The sequence below is a fragment of the Callithrix jacchus genome, chromosome 22 (genome assembly GCF_049354715.1).
Source record: "Callithrix jacchus isolate 240 chromosome 22, calJac240_pri, whole genome shotgun sequence".
In the NCBI taxonomy this organism is placed as follows: domain Eukaryota; kingdom Metazoa; phylum Chordata; class Mammalia; order Primates; family Cebidae; genus Callithrix; species Callithrix jacchus.
The window spans coordinates 6,494,113-6,510,360 of NC_133523.1; the positions used below are offsets into that span (position 1 = coordinate 6,494,113).

The 16,248-nt window shown below is 45.9% G+C and overlaps 1 protein-coding gene across 1 annotated transcript in view; it reads left to right on the plus strand.

The window, feature by feature from the left end:
* ADGRE1 (adhesion G protein-coupled receptor E1) overlaps nucleotides 1–15,636 on the plus strand; it is a 40,777-nt gene extending 25,141 nt beyond the window's left edge. Inside the window, exons 11-19 of the mRNA XM_054250208.2 lie at nucleotides 2,289–2,408; nucleotides 3,100–3,299; nucleotides 5,262–5,432; nucleotides 7,474–7,668; nucleotides 9,205–9,440; nucleotides 11,190–11,256; nucleotides 13,261–13,352; nucleotides 15,071–15,239; nucleotides 15,339–15,636. Of these exons, the coding sequence (XP_054106183.2) occupies nucleotides 2,289–2,408; nucleotides 3,100–3,299; nucleotides 5,262–5,432; nucleotides 7,474–7,668; nucleotides 9,205–9,440; nucleotides 11,190–11,256; nucleotides 13,261–13,352; nucleotides 15,071–15,239; nucleotides 15,339–15,614 (1,526 nt within the window). The 3' untranslated portion in view covers nucleotides 15,615–15,636. The remainder of the gene's footprint in view (nucleotides 1–2,288; nucleotides 2,409–3,099; nucleotides 3,300–5,261; nucleotides 5,433–7,473; nucleotides 7,669–9,204; nucleotides 9,441–11,189; nucleotides 11,257–13,260; nucleotides 13,353–15,070; nucleotides 15,240–15,338) is intronic.
* The last annotated feature ends 612 nt before the right edge of the window (nucleotides 15,637–16,248 follow it).

The following is a 16,248-nucleotide window of genomic DNA, read 5'->3' on the forward strand; positions in this document are numbered from 1 at the left end:
GATGATGATTTTGAGAGATGACTTTGGCAATGGGATTTTCCATGGGCTTTCCCACCTATTCTTTCCTCAACTGTTTAAAAATCTTGAACTCGGGACAGTGGTGGGTGGGGAGGTTGGGGAAGGATAACATGGTGAGAAATGCCAGATATAGGTGACGGGATAGAGGCAGCAAACCACCTTGCCACGTATGTACTTATGTGACAATCCTGCATGATCTGCATATGTACCTCAGAATCTAAAGCACAAAAAAAAAAAAAGGAGAAATTTCAAAAAAAATCCTTGAATTCACAGCAAAGCAAGTCTAACCATATTAACAACATTTTCCAATTCACTGAGCACTTAGCAAAGGCCAGGCACTGTGCTAAGACCAAATCATTAATTTGTTCTACAAATACTTGCTGATTGCTTGTTATGTGAGGAGCTAACGTATGACAGTCATCGTCTGTGTTCAAGTACTTCCTGTTTGCCATGCTGAGCCCATGGTAGAATTGTACTTCCTGGCTACTGTACAGTTAGGTGGGATTTGGGGACTAGTTCAGGCCAATAAATTGAGAAATAGAGTAGTTGCCAGTATGAGACTTTCCAGAACTTTCTTTCCCTCTGCCCATATGATTAGCAGTGCTTCAGATTACAGCTGCTCCAACTGCCTGGGTCCCAGAATAAAGATAACATAGAACATGGCCTCAAGTCAATTTACAACAGACACAAAGCATTAATGAGATAAAAAAACACTTGTTATTTTTTAATCCACTAAGACTTAAGGTTGTTTGTTACTGATGCAAGACTGATCCTTTCCTGACGCATGTGTACTTGATAGATGAGTACTTGGGAACAGTGGGTGCTGTAGATCTTTTACATTAGCACCCCACTCCTGGTAGTTGTTTCAGTATCAGTCACATAAAGCTAGGAAGTTCCAACCTAATGAATGCCCAGAAGCCCAAGAGGTGGAAATAGAGTGTCTGGTGGACTCCCAACAGTAGTGAACAAAATTAGCCTCATGAATCTCATACTTTAGCAAGTTGAGTCAGATAATAAACAGACATCTGGTATACCCAATAGAGGTAGTGCTATTGAGAAAAATACAACAGGCTAGGGAGGTTAGCGAGGGTCGGGTTTAGAGAGAGAGTTGCTATTTTATATAGTGTGATTAGGGTAAGTCTCACTGGGGCAGGGATGTCAGGGAGGAGAGCCATGTAAATATCTGGAGAAAGAGCAAGTGCAGGAATACCTGGAGAATTCAAGGAACAATGAGGTGGCCAGTGTGGCTGAAGTGGCATTGAGGATGATGAGAGCAATAGGAGAAAGGAAGGGAGATGGAAATGTAGATAAATATAGGGACTTGAGGTTTCTTTTTTCCTTTCTTTTTCTTCTGTTAGAGACAGGGTTTCATTCTGTCACCCAGGCTGGAGTGCAATGGCGTGATCACTACTCACTGCAGCTTTGCACACTCAGGCTCGAGCAATCCTCCTGCCTCAGCCTCCTGAGTAGCTGATACGACAGATGTGCACCACCATGCTTGGCTAGTTTTTAAAATTTTTGGTAGAAATGAGGTCTTGCTATGTTGCTCATGGTGCTCTTGAACTCCTGAGCTCAAGCAATCCCCCTGCTTGGCTTCCCAAAGTATTAGGATTACAGGCCTGAACCACTGTACCCAGCCAAGATTTTATTTAAAGTAAGACAAAAAGGGCATTGGAAAATTTGGGAACAGGTGTGGTATTCTCTGGCTTACATTTCACAAGGATACTTCTGGTTCTATTATCCATCTTATTTTCATGAAGAGCCAATAGGATAGGTTATGCAATGCTTGCCATGACCCAGAAGAAAAATCAAAGGCCCAGAGATGTTAAGTCAATGGTCAAATTTAGGCAGCTAGTGTGTGGCAGAGCTGGACCTCCTAGTTACCACCATCTGACGGCAAAACCTGAGCTCTTGTTTATTATGCTCGGCTTGCCCCAATCCTCTACTATTTCTTTTGGTTTTAGAAAACATGTAAGTTTGGAGTAGAGAGAAGATCATAACTGTGGCCTGCTATCGCTGTTGATTTCGACTCCATCTTTCCCTGATGCACCCTCTAGGACGTGAGAGCTCACTTCTAACGCTCCAGCTGGGTTTCTCATTTGTTTGGTGCTGTGGTCATTCATCATGGGACTCAAGATCTTTCCTATGATGAATTGAACTTTCTCTTCTTTCCTTTGCTTGCCACGAAGTGTACCTTTTTTTGCACAGAAGCCAAATTCAGGACCGACTTTCTGAGTGACCTCATACGAACTCCCCCTTTCTCTTTTCAGACATCGAGAGCAAAGTTATTGACAAAGAATGCAGTGAAGAGAATGTGATTTTGAGTTTGGCAGCTAAAAGGGATAGGATGAAGATCGGGTGTTCCACAATTGAGGAATCTGAATCCAGAGGTACAGTTCCTCTCCTGAGAATACAGGTTATGGTGTATTTCATCAATTAACATTTGTTGCTCACCTTCAAGGTACCAAGACCAGTACCAGATGGTTGAGAACCAATGAGGGCAGAAATGGCCCATGCTCTCAGAGAGTTTTCCATCTGCTAGGGAAGTCAAATATTAAATAACCTTATGATCCTGGAGCACTGAGACCTTCACTGGCCTATATGATATGTACTGGTCACATTCAGCTGTTGAGCACTTGAAATGTGATTAATCCAGGTTGAGAGGTTCTGTAAACCTAAAATAAACACTGTATTTCAAAGGCTTAGTACAAGAAAAGAAGGATTAAAACGTCTCACTAGTCATTTTTTATATTTAAAAGATTTTTTATATTTAAAATAATTTTAAAATAAAATTTAAATTTAAAAACATTTTTATTTTAAAATCATTTTTTCTATTTAAAATAATTTAACATAATTTTTTATATTAAAAATAATTTAAAAATAAAAAATTTTTTAATTTAAAATTTTTTATTTTTAAATTGTTTTTAAAATAATTTAAATTTATTTTTAAATTTAAAAATATTTTTTCTCTCTGTGTATGTGTGTGTTTGTGTCTGTGTATGGTTGTGTGTGTGTGTGTTAAGTCTTCCATAATAACAAGCAAACGATTTCCCCCCGTTTTTCATTTGGGGAAACTTGCAGGGACCACTGGCGTGGCTTTTGTCTCCTTTGTGGGCGTGGAGTCCGTTTTAGATGAGCGCTTCTTCCACAACCCCCAGACTCCCTTGGCCAACTCTGAGGTGAAGCTGAAGATGAATTCTCGAGTTGTTGGGGGCATCATGACTGGGGAGAAGAAAGATGATTTCTCAGATCCAGTCATCTACACTCTGGAGAACATTCAGGTTTGTGAAGAGGTCGCTACTGAGATTCCCGTCTAACTGTTGGGAACTCCTCATCTCTCAGTTGCCTTAACTCTCGTTTTTTTATGGGAAGCTATTGAGGCAGTAAGCTTCCACAGTTTCTAGCAATTAAAGCCAATTAACAGAAGTCACCTCTAGAGGAATGACCTCTCCCACTGTTACCAAACAGAACTAGGTCCATTTGGTCCACTGAAGGACCGGGTTTTTGTAGAGAGAAAAGTTTATTGCAAGGCTGCCAAGCAAGGAGACAGGAGTCTGGCTTAAATCTGTCTCCCCAAGCTGGGGAACTGGGGCAGGTTTTATAGTCAGCGGGTAATGAGCTGTGATCTGATTGCATCTTGCAATGAAGTGATGGTGGGAGGTGTGATCTGATTGGATCCTGCCATGGAGTGATGCCAGGGCTTGATCTGATTGGATCCTGGATTCTGCTATGTAATATTCGCTCCTCCTCTTCCTCCTCCTCCTCTTCTTTCCTCCTTCTCCTTCTTCTTCAGAGATGGAGTTTCACTCTTATTGCCCAGGCTGGAGTGCCATGGTGTAATCTCGATTCACTGCAATTTCTGCCTCTCTGGTTCAAGTGATTCTCCTGCCTCAGCCTCCTAGTAGCTGGGACTACAGGCGCCCACCACCATGCCAGACTAATGTTTGTATTTTTAGTAAAGATGGGGTTTTACCCTGTTGGCCAGGCTAGTCTCGAACTCCTGACCGCAGGTGATCTGGCTGCCTCAGCCTCCCAAAGTTCTGGGATGGCAGGCATGAATCACCACACCCAGCCTCTAGTATACAGTCTTAAAGCATATTGTTGTTCTTAAACTGTTACTAAAAATATTTCTGCCTTTGGGAGGCCGAGGTGGGTGGATCACAAGGTCAAGATCGAGACCATCCAGGTCAACATGGTGAAAGCCCGTCTCTACTAAATATATAAGAAAAATTAGCTGGGCCTGGTGGCGTGTGCCTGTTATCCCAGCTACTCAGGAGGTTGAGGCAGGAGAATTGCCTGAACCCAGGAGGTGGAGGTTGCGGTGAGCCAAGATCGCGCCATTGTACTCCAGCCTGGGTAACAAGAGCGAAACTCCATCTCAAAAAAAAAAAATTTATCTGCTTACTTGGTTTTTATATGTTTTTCTTCCCACTGCACTATGATCTCTTTGGGGGAAGAATTTTATGTCTATTTTATTTACTAATGTCTCCCATAATCAGTACAGATCAAGGCATGCAATAGATATTCAATAAAAACGCATTGAACAAGGCTGGGATGGTGGTTCATGCCTGTAATCCCAACACTTTGGGAGGCCTAGATGGGCGGATCACTTGAAGCCAGGAGTTCGAGACCAGCCTGGCTAACATGGAGAAACCCTGTCTCTACTAAAAACGACAAAAATTAGCTGGGTGTGGTGATGCACGCCTGTAATCCTGGAACTTTGGAAGGCTGAGGCAGGTGAATCACTTGATGTCAGGCATTCAAGACTGGTCTGGCCAACATGGGGAAACCCCATCTCTACTAAATATACAAAAATTAGCCAAGCATGGTGGTAGGCACTTGTAACCCTGGCTACTCAGGAGGCTGAGGCAGAAGAATTGCTTGAACCTTTGAGGCAGAAGTTGTAGTAAGTGGAGACTGCACCATGGCACTCCAGCCTGGGGGACAGAGCGAAACTGTCACACACACACACGCAAACCCCACACACTGAATGAATAAGTGAATAAATGAATGACTTTGCAGAAGGCCTTATTATGGATTTGGTGAAAGGAGGAGTTTCTTCTAACAACAGGAACGTAAGCCGCCTCATCATACTGTCCCTCATTCCATAATGAAATATTTTTTGTCCCATTCCCTCAGAACATACCCTGTGTATTCTTGTCCCTAGTGATTCTTGAGGATGGTCACATTTAATCCATTTGAGGGGGATTCACAGGTGACCTGGGCCTTTTTTTTTTCTTCAGCCAAAGCAGAAGTTTGAGAGGCCCATCTGCGTTTCCTGGAGGACAGATGTGGAGGGTGGGAGATGGACACCCTCTGGCTGTGTGGTCCTGGAAGCTTCTGAGGTGCATACCATCTGCAGCTGCAATCACTTGGCAAATCTTGCCATTATCATGGCGTCTGGGGAGCTCACGGTCAGTAATGAGGATTTGTTTCCTGAGGCAGAATATCTGCCTCCAAATCCAATGTGAAAATACTGATTAAACAACTGTTGTGTGTCTCCCATGGGGTTGGGTGTTGATGGAGTCATGGGGACAGAAGGAGTAGGTGATATGCCTTTGCCTCTGTGAAATTTACAGTCTGATTGGGAAGCCATGAAACTCAAATATAAAATGAGAAATAATGACCCTAAATAGGGCCAGGCACTATAGCAATCACAGGTCTTACTTTTTTTTTTTTTTTTTTGAGACAGAGTCTCACTCTGTTGCCCAGGCTGGAATGCAATGGCATGATCTTGGCTCACTGCAACCTCCACTTCACAGGTTCAAGTGATTCTCCTGCCTCAGCCTCCTGAGTAGCTGGGATTACAGGCCCCTGCCACCACGCCCAACTAATTTTTGTATTTTTAGTAGAGACAGAGTTTCACCAGGTTGACCAGGCTGGTCTCAAACTCCTGACCTCCAGTGATTCACCCACCTTGGCCTCCCAAAGTGCTGGGATTACAGGCATGAGCCACCACAACTGGCCCTCACAGATCTTACTTAATGAGCACCTACAGTGTGCTGGACTCTTTCAGTTAAGTGGTTTTAGACCATTTCACAGGATGGGAGACCAACGGGTCAGTGGCCTGTCTCGTCATGAAGCTAGAAATTGGTGGAGGTGGAACTGATCTGGGGAAGTCTGGTTCCAAAGCTGTACTTCAAATGTTTTCATTTAATCCTCCTAAAACAACTCTCTAAGGCAGTTGCCATTAATATTCTCTTTTTAACAGATGAGGAAACTGAGGCACAGAGCAGTTAAATGTCTTGTCCAAATTCACACAACTAGAAATTGGTCAATTTTCTTTTTCTTCCTTTCTTTCTTTTTTTTTTTTTTTTTTTTGAGACTGAGTTTCACTCTTATCCTCCAGGCTGGAGTGCAATGGCATGATCTTGATCTTAGCTCACTGCAACCTCTGCCTCTCAATCAAGTTCAAGTGGTGCTCCTGCCTCAGCCTCCCAAGTAGCTGGGATTACAGGGGACCATCACCATGCCCAGCTTTTTTTTTTCATTTTTAGTAGAGATGAAGTTTTACCATGTTGTTCAGGCTGCTCTTGAACTCCTGACCTCAGGTGTTCCACGCACTTCGGTCTCCCAAAGTGCTGGGATTACCGGCATGAGCCATCGTGCCCAGCCAGTGGTCAGTTTTCTTAACCACTTTGTGACAGTATCATAGAGAGGTACTCAGAAGATGGTGCCTAGCATATGTTTCACCCACAGAAAGCCCTCAGATACATTTAAAATTCATTTTAAAATTAATTATGAATAAATGGCATAGAAGAAGGACTTAGTGTGTCATGCTCCACTCCCAAAGTTGGAGCATTCTTGAATGTCTCCATTATCAGCTGGGATTCAATACAGGAAGCAAAACCACTCCAGGTATTTCAAGCAGAAATGGATTTAACACAGGGAATTGGGTGCTCACAAAAATCTCTGGGAGAGGATGGAGGAGTTGAAGTCAGGGGGCTGCCGCTTGGATTTTGGCTTCAAGGTCATCCCCCAATGCAGCTGTAACTCAGAAATTGCTGCTGTCATTTTGCCATCCCACTCCACCATGAAACTGGGGACTGGACAGTTGAAATGTGGAATCAAGCCACAGCTCACTCCTGTCTGCAGAAAGCTGATATTTGCCTCCCTTCTGCATTCCAAAACTTTCACAGATCTATCTCACTGGAGAACCTAGATTATATCCAGGACCTTAGTTCCAAAGGATTCTGGGAGATGTAGTTTGTGGACATCCAGCCCCAGTAAAACATGGAGTAGTGCATAGGACACAGCTGGGAACAGGAGCTGGTGGATGCCAGTGGATTGCAAAGGATAATGAAAGACAAGATCTAGTTCACTCTGAGTGTTAGAGGGAGAAGAGGCCCCCAAGCTAATTTTGTCTGAGCGAGGGTTTTGGATAACTCTTTTTCCCCGCCTGGGGGGATTTTGATCCTGTTCTCAGATTCCAACTATGGAATTCCTTCCTGACAGATGGAGTTCTCCTTGTACGTCATTAGCCACGTGGGCATCATCATCTCCTTGGTGTGCCTCATCTTGGCCATCACCACCTTTCTGCTGTGTCGCTCCATCCGAAATCACAACACCTACCTCCACCTGCACCTCTGCGTGTGCCTCCTCTTGGCCAAGACTCTCTTCCTCGCCGGTATAGACAAGACTGACAACCAGGTCTACATTGCCCAGGCTGTGTCCTCACCGAGCCCCATCTTCTCCCCATCTGCCTCAGCTCATTCCTACCCAACTCCCTCCATGCCTGTTTCTACCTCAGGTCCTTTGCATATGCTGTGCCCTCTGCCTGTAACACTTACTTCCAGCTTCTCACCTGCTTGACTCCTTGTGACAGCTCTCAGTTTAAATTATGCCCTGATCTTGTAATGAATTGTAGTGCTTCCTCCATTACTTGTTTTTTGTTTGTTTTGTTTTTGTTTTTGTTTCTATTTTTGAGACAGAGTTTCACTCTTATTGCCCAGGCTGGAGTGCAATGGCACAATCTCATCTCACTGCAGCCTCCGCCTCCTGGGTTCAAGCAATTCTCCTGCCTGTCTCCCAAGTAGCTGGGACTACAGGCATGAGCCATCACGCCCCACTAATTTTTTTATTTTTATTTTTAGTAGAGATGGGGTTTCGCCACGTTGGCCGGGCTGGTCTGAAACTCCTGACCTCGGGTGATCCACTCGCCTTGGCCTCCCAAAGTGCTGGGATTACTGGCATGAGCCACCATGCCTGGCCCCTCCTATTGCATTCTAAACCAGAGGTTCTCTCCTGGGTGCTATTCCCCGCAGGGGAGACTTGACAATGTCTAGAGACATTTTGGTTGTCACAACTGGAGGAGCGTGCTATGGGCATCTAGTAGGTAAAGGTTAGAGATGGTGCTAAATATCTTGTAGAGCACAAGACAGCCCACCCCCATGACAGAGAATGATCCCAAGAAAATGTCACAAATATCAATAATGCTACAGCTCAGAATCTCTACTTCCCTTCCCTTCCCCTCCCTTCTCCTCTCTTCCCCTCCCTTTCCCTTTCCTTCCCCTCCCTTCCTCTTCCCTTCTCTTCCTTTTTTGACTTTTTGACAGGGTCTTGCTCTGTCACCCAGGCTGGAGTGCAGTGGCTGAATCACAGCTCATTACAGCCTCCTGGGCTCAAACAATCCTCCTGCCTCTGCCTCCCAAGTAGCTGGGACCACAGGCATATGCCACCATGACTGGCTAATTTTTGCATTTTTATATGGTTGGCGGGGGGAGGTTCGCCATGTTGCCCAGGCTGGTCTCAAACACCTGGGCCCAAGTGATCTGCCTGCCTCGGCCTTCCAAAGGGCTGGGATTACAAGCGTGAGCCACCACGCCCAGCCAATAAAACTTTATTTACAAGGAAGGCTCAGTTTGCTGAGCCCCCTCCCCATTTTCAACCATTCCCTAAAGTAGGGTGATCCACAATCAGTTTTCCTAAAACTCTTCCTGTTTTAAAACTGAAAGTCATGCATCTTGAGAAATCTCAGTTGCAGACAAACCAGGACGATGAGTCCCCCTTACGAAGAGACGGTGCTGGCTCTGGTCAAGAACCACTGAGAGTCTCTATACATGTTTGTGAGATGAATGAATGAACTAGGTTTTGGGAACTTCCATCCAAGGAGTCTCTCTCTTCCTTTCTCCGGCTCAATTTCTCTCTGGAGTGAAGGATCCTGATGTGCGTGCTTCTCCCCTCCAGATGGGCTGCGCCATCATCGCGGGGTTCCTGCACTACCTTTTCCTTGCTTGCTTCTTCTGGATGCTGGTGGAAGCTGTGTTGCTCTTCCTGATGGTCAGAAACCTGAAGGTGGTGAATTACTTCAGCTCTCGCAACATCAAGATGCCGTACCTCTGTGTCTTTGGTTATGGGCTGCCGGGGTTGGTGGTGGTGATCTCTGCCAGTGTGCAGCCACAAGGCTATGGAATGTATAATCGGTGAGTGGCATCCTCTCTCTTCCTGAATACCCTGCTGCCAGGGCTCATGGTGATCATGACATGAGCAATAAGAATAGTAACAATGGTAACAGTGGTTGTGGCTACCGTTTATCAAGCTCTTACTTTATGTACTGTTGGTTTCAGGACCACCATGTACAGCAACACAGGTTGTGCACTGCACAAATCCAGGGTCACTACTATTTGAGATTTACATCCTGGGGAGAGGACATCTGGTTGACCTAACTTGATTATTTTCCTTTCCTTGTGTATATGACATGGGGGGTGGGAGTGAAGGTGGGAGAGGAATACTTCTGCTAAGGGAATATTGGAGTGCTGTTATTGAACATGACAGAATGGTTGTTGTGTAAAAGCAGCTAATGTACACTAGAGACATAATAGAAAGAGGCAATCCCTTTGTTCTCCCTCCTGCCCTCCCTCTCTTCCTCTCTCCTCTGTTCCTTCCTCCTCCCTTCCCCTCCTCTCTCCCTCCCTCCTTCCTTCTCTCTCTCCTCCATTCATTCCTCCCTTCCTCCCTTCCTCACTTCCCTCCTTCCTCCCTCCCTCCCTCCCTCTCTCCCTCTCTCCCTCCCTCCCTCTCTCCCTCCCTTCCTCCCTCTCTCCCTCCCTCCCTCCCTCCCTTCCTCCCTCTCTCCCTCTCCCTCCCTCTCTCCCTCCCTCCCTCCCTCCCTCCCTTCCTTTAAATAAACAATTATGAAACGTCTGGTCTATGCTAGGCTTTACACTGGGTGCTGAGTGTTCAGAGATCACAAACCCCTGAGGCCCAAATTCTCATGCAACTCTAGTCTAGCACGCAACTAAGCAAGGTGACTTATGATAGTGATCGCTGCTATTTTGAAAATGCAGTGAACTCTGCTAGATGGATACCAGGAGTAGAGATAGGATGCCTTATCTAAGGACAGTCAGGGGTGGCTTCTCAGAGGAGGTGACATTTGAACTGAGATTTATTTATTTATTTATTTATTTCTGAGGCAGAGTTTTGCTCTTGTCACCCAGGCTGGAGTGCAATGGCGTGATCTCAGCTCACGGCAACCTCCACCTCCCGGCTTCAAGCAATTTTCCTGCCTCCGCCTCCCAAGAAGCTGGGGTTACAGGCATCTGCCACCACGCCTGGCTATTTGTTGTATTTTTAGTAGATACGGGGTTTTGCCGTGTTGGCCAGGCAGGTCTCGAACACCTGACCTCAGGTGATCCACCAGCTTTGGCCTCCCAAAGTGCTGGGATTACAGGTGTGAGTCCTCATGCCAGGCCTGAGCTGAGGTTTAAATGACAAGGTGTTCCAGTGGAGAGTTTGGATAGATGCTTTGTAGAGGAAAAAAGAGAAGGCTACAGGTGTGACCTGATTGGAGGCTGTCTCATGGATGGGCAAGCTGTAGCGGCCGACTAGGAGGGGGGTGTCCTGTGTGATTGGTTAGGGGTGCATATTGGCTTCTACCGGTTGGTCCTAACGGGGATTACAAAGTAGTGAACTGGGAAATGAGCTCAACCTTGGGCACTGGGTAAGCATTTCCCAGGTACATTTCTGTGCCAAAGGTACATTTGCACAGGAAGAAGGTCTAAAAGAGGAAGCGCTGAGGCCTAAGGAAACTGAACTGCAACCGGAACCATCCTGAACATCTTCCGAGTCTCACCTCCCAACGTTCTCCTCCACGAGGGCACTCGTTGGGACAGGGCTAACTGTCAGGTCAGGACTCTGAGAAGAGCGCTGACTCCTCCTATTTCTCTCCATAGCTGCTGGCTGAATACAGAGGCAGGGTTCATCTGGAGTTTCTTGGGGCCAGTTTGCACAGTCATAATGGTAAGCAAATACTGCAATAGCCTGGTGAAGCGTGTTCTGGAGGAGGGGCACGGAGACTGTGGGATCAGGAATTTCCAGGGACATGTGCAACTGAGAGACTCACTTATACCACTCAAGTGTTCTCCTTTCTAGGCCAGGCATGGTGGCTCATGCCTGTAATCCCAGCAATTTGGGAGGCTGAGGTGGGTAGATCACCTGAGGTCAGGAGTTCAAGACCAGCCCAGCCACCTTGGCAAAACCCCATCTCTACTAAAAATATAAAAAATTAGCCAGGCATGGTGGCGACCATCTGTAATTCCAGCTACTCAGGAGGCTGAGGCAGGAGAATAGCTTGCACCCAGGAGGCATGGAGGTTGCAGTGAGCCAAATTTTCACCATTGCACTCCAGCCTGGGCAACAGAGTGAGACTCCGGCTCAAAAAAAAAAAAAAAAAAAACAAAGGTGGCATGTTCACTCACGCCTGTTATCCCAGCACTTTGGGAGGCCGAGGCAGGCAGATCACCTGAGGTCGGGAGTTTGAGACTAGACTGATCAACATGGAGTAACCCCGTCTCTACTTAAAATACAAGATTAGCCGGGTGTGGTGGCACATGCCTATAATCCCAGCTACTCGGGAGGCTGACGCAGGAGAATCACTTGAACCTGGGAGGCAGAGGTTGCGGTGAGCCAGGGTCGCACCATTACACTCCAGCCTGGGAGACAAGAGCAAGACTCTGTCTCAGTAATAATAATAATAATAATAATCATCATCATCATCATCAATGTTTATCTCACCCATTCCCAAATCTTCAAGGACATTGGACTTTCTTGGAAGTTTTACTGATCTGGAAAAAAACAACTCCCCTGGGGCAGTGGTTCTCCACTCGTACTGTTCTCCCTCTCCGGGGAAGTTGGCAATGTTTGAAGACATTTTTGGTTGTTACAAATAGAAAAGGCGGATTCTACTGGCATTTAGTGTGCAGAAGCCAGGGATGCTCCTTCTACCGTGCACATGGCAGCCGCCTTCCCCCCGCTGCCCCCACACACCAAGAATGGTCTGTCCCACACGTCAGTGTTGCCCAGGTGAAGAGACCCTGCCCTGGGAGTATGTATGTCTCAGTCAGGGATGCTTTTGAGGGAGGGTTTTAGAAGATAATAAACTCTCCACTCAAGCTCACAGTCTATGTCCTAATGCATTGGATGCACCTTGGGAAAATAAACAGAGACCCACCCATTGAGAACAAGCAAAGGTTGTTTATTGAGAGACTGCTGTAGTCTAGTGATGCGGGAGTCAGCTACCATCACTTGCATTGGCTCAGACTCAAAGGCAGGTAGAGAAGTGGGCAAGGTTTGTAGAGGAAAAAAGAGAAGGCTACAGGTATGACCTGATGGGAGGCTCATGCATGGATGGGCAAGCAGTACGTGGCTAACTAGGAGCGGGGTATCCTGTGTCATTGATTAGGGATGTATATTGGCTTTTACATGTTGGTTGTAAGTTAGAAGTAGGGACAAAAATTAGGGAAGATCCTAAGTTGGAAGCAGGAACAAAAAGTAGGGAGTTATTAACCAGGTCCTGGTTGTCTTGTTCAATTGCTACAGGGGTCATTGTTTAGCTTTCTAGATTGGTTGCTATAGATTGTGGGTCAGAGTTGGTTTTTTTTGTTTTTTTTTTGAGACAAAGTCTCGCTGTGTCGCCCAGGCTGGAGTGCAGTGGCATGATTTTGGCTCACTGCAACCTCTGCCTCCCAGGTTCAAGCAATTCTCCTGCCTCAGCCTCCTGAGTAGTTGGGATTGTAGGCACCTGCCACCGTGCTCAGATAATTTTTGTGTTTTTAGTAGAGACAGGATTTCACCATGTTGGCCAGGTTGGTGTCGAACTCCTGACCTCAAGTGATCCACCCGCCTCAGCCTCCCAAAGTGCTGGGATGACAGGCAGGAGCCACCACACCCAGCCCCGAGTTCTCCTTTCATAGTCGTTGCCCATTTGTATTTCCAGTCTCTCCATCTTGCTGCTTGACTTTGCAGATTAATTCCATCCTCTTGACCTGGACCTTGTGGATCCTGAGGCAGAGGCTTTCCAGCGTCAATGCCGAAGTCTCAACCCTAAAAGAAACCAGGTGCAGCCCATTTTCCTCTCCCCTCATCTTTCAATTTTCTTTTCCTTCTTCCCAGAAAAGTTCTTTGAGCACTTTTTGTGTGTTGGGTCCCATGCCTGAGACAGAGATGATGAAGTCTGTTTAGAAGATCACACTATTGGCTCACGCCTGTAATCTCACCACTTTGCCCAAGGCGGGCAGATCACAAAGTCAAGAGATCGAGACCATCCTGGCCAACATGGTGAAACCTGATCTCTACTAAAAATACAAAAATTAGCTGGGCATGGTGGCAGGTGCCTCTGGTCCCAGCTACTTAGGAGCCTGAGGCAGGAGAATCTCTTGAACCCAGGAGGCGGAGGTTGCAGTGAGTCAAGATTGCGCCACTGTACTCGCGACAGAGTAAGACTGTCTTTAAAAAAAAAATCACCAAATTCGTGTGTGCACAGTATCCATGTATATTGGAAGCTGATTGCATTTTTTTTCCTTTGAGACCGAGTTTCACTCTTGTCACCCAGGCTGGAGTACAATGGCACAATCTCAGCTTACTGCAACCTTAACATCCCAGGTTCAAGTGATTATCCTGCTTCAGCCTCCCAAGTAGCTGGGATTACAGGTGCCCACTACCATGCCCAGCTAACTTTTGTATTTTCAGTAGAGACAGGGTTTCACCATATTGGCCAGGATGGTCTCGAACTCCTATCCTCAGGTGATGCACCAACCTCAGCCTCCCAAAGTGCTGGGATTACAGGCGTGAGCCTCTGCACCCAGCCTGATTGCATTTTAAACACCTATAGGATTTGATTTTCCCATACACCTAGGCTTGGAGATCCCACCCTATATCTGTCCCCACTCAGGTAGCAAATTGCACAATGGCAGCCTCAGACCATTCCTGGAAATGTGGCCCATGTTAGATATAAAAAGAGTTTCTCTTCAAAAAGTTAACTTGCTCAGCATCCTTGCTCTTTGTTCCCTGCTTTCAAAGCTAGACTTTCTTACTCTCTGTATCCCCTGGCCTGGTAGACAAACTTCCTGCCAGTCCTTATCTATAGAGACCACATTCCACATCTGCTACCCACTGTATAGATTACCTCTCCTGTCACAACAGCTCCTTCCCCCAAAACTGCACTCTCCACAGGTATAACCACATTCCTGCACTTTTCAAATTAGTCAACTAGGCTCAGCTTAGATTGTGCAGTCTAACTCCAGCCAATGGAGACAGGACACAGTAGCAAAGACAAGCTGCATTAGAAATAAAAACTCCTTCCCTCCTTTGTTCAGGGTGCTCTTGACATTGCTCCATCATGAGAAGTACGCTTTCTGCAGAAAGTAAATTGCCTTGCTGAGAGATCCTTTGTCTCAGTGCTGATTCTTTTTTTTTTTGACCAGGCTGTAGTGCAGTGGCACAATCTCAGATCACTGCAACCCCCACCTCCTGGGTTCAAGCAATTCCCTGCCCCAGCCTCCCCCAGTAGCTGGGATTATAGGCACCTGCCACCACACCTGGCTAGTATTTTTAATAGAGATGAGATTTCACTGTCTTGGCCCGGCTGGTCTTGAACTCATGACCTTGTGATCCACCTGCCTCAGCCTCCCAAAGTGCTGGGATTACAGGTGTGAGCTACCACACCTGGCCATCTCAGTGCTGATTCTTCTTTGCAGCACCTAGCATTTCTTCCTAACAGCCTACGAAGACACTAGCCACCTCCCAGAGCCTTACACCCTGTACATCATCTCCCTAGATTGCTGACCTTCAAGGCCTTTGCCCAGCTCTTCATCCTGGGCTGCTCCTGGGTGCTGGGCATTTTTCAGTTTGGACCTGTGGCAGGTGTCATGGCCTACCTGTTCACCATCATCAACAGCCTGCAGGGGGCCTTCATCTTCCTCATTCACTGTCTGCTCAACCACCAGGTGTGTAGCTGCTGCCTTCCCCATCGCCCCCATCCCTCCACCCAACATCCCTGTCCCTGAACCATTTCCCTTCATCTGGGGGTGTGTCTCCTTCTCTAGGTACGAGAAGAATACAAGAAGTGGATCACTGGGAAGACCAAGCCCAGCTCCGAGTCCCAGACCTCAAGGATCTTGCTCTTGTCCATGCTGCCCACTTCCAAGACGGTGAGAGACTGCATGCTCCCTGTGGGCACTGGTCAGGGGAGGTGCCAGCCACCAACTGACACTCAACTCTGCCATGCGTTGGGTACTACATGGGAGCTGAGGGTGCCTGCCCTAGGTAGCTCATGGATAAAGTATGCAGTTAAAGACTGGGGAGTTATATGTGTATATTAGCAGACACACACATCTATCTAAATATCTATCTATCATCTATCTACCTAAATAAAATTGCAAGAATAAATAAGACATAAGAGCAGCTTTATGACAGGAAATGTGATATAAAAGAAATCAAATGAATCACTTGTGATGAATGTTTGGCATGCTAATTGCCTATACTTTGCTAATACACACTCATAAAACTGAAAAAAAAAGAGCAAAACTCCATCTCAAATAAATAAATAAACAAAATATAAATATCTTCACATATATATTTATATACAGAAAAAATTTATATATTATGGATACTTATATATGTAGATTTTCAGGAATATTGAAATATTAAAATAAATATGCAAATGGAGGGGAAGTTGTTTTCCCACTAGAATGTCTTATTTTTTTTCAACAATTTTTTCATGCCCCTAACAATTCTATCTAGCATACAGTAAGTTCTTGGTTAATATTTCCTGAGTAAATAGTAATTCAATAGCTTAGTTTCCTCACTGATAAAATGGGGATAACGGTAATCCTTACCTTGGAAGGTTATACTAATTTTCTTTTATGAGACAGAGTTTTGCTCTTGTTGAAACAGAGTTTTGCTCAAGGCTGGAGTGCAATGGTGTAATCTCAGTTCACTGCAACCTCCTCCTTC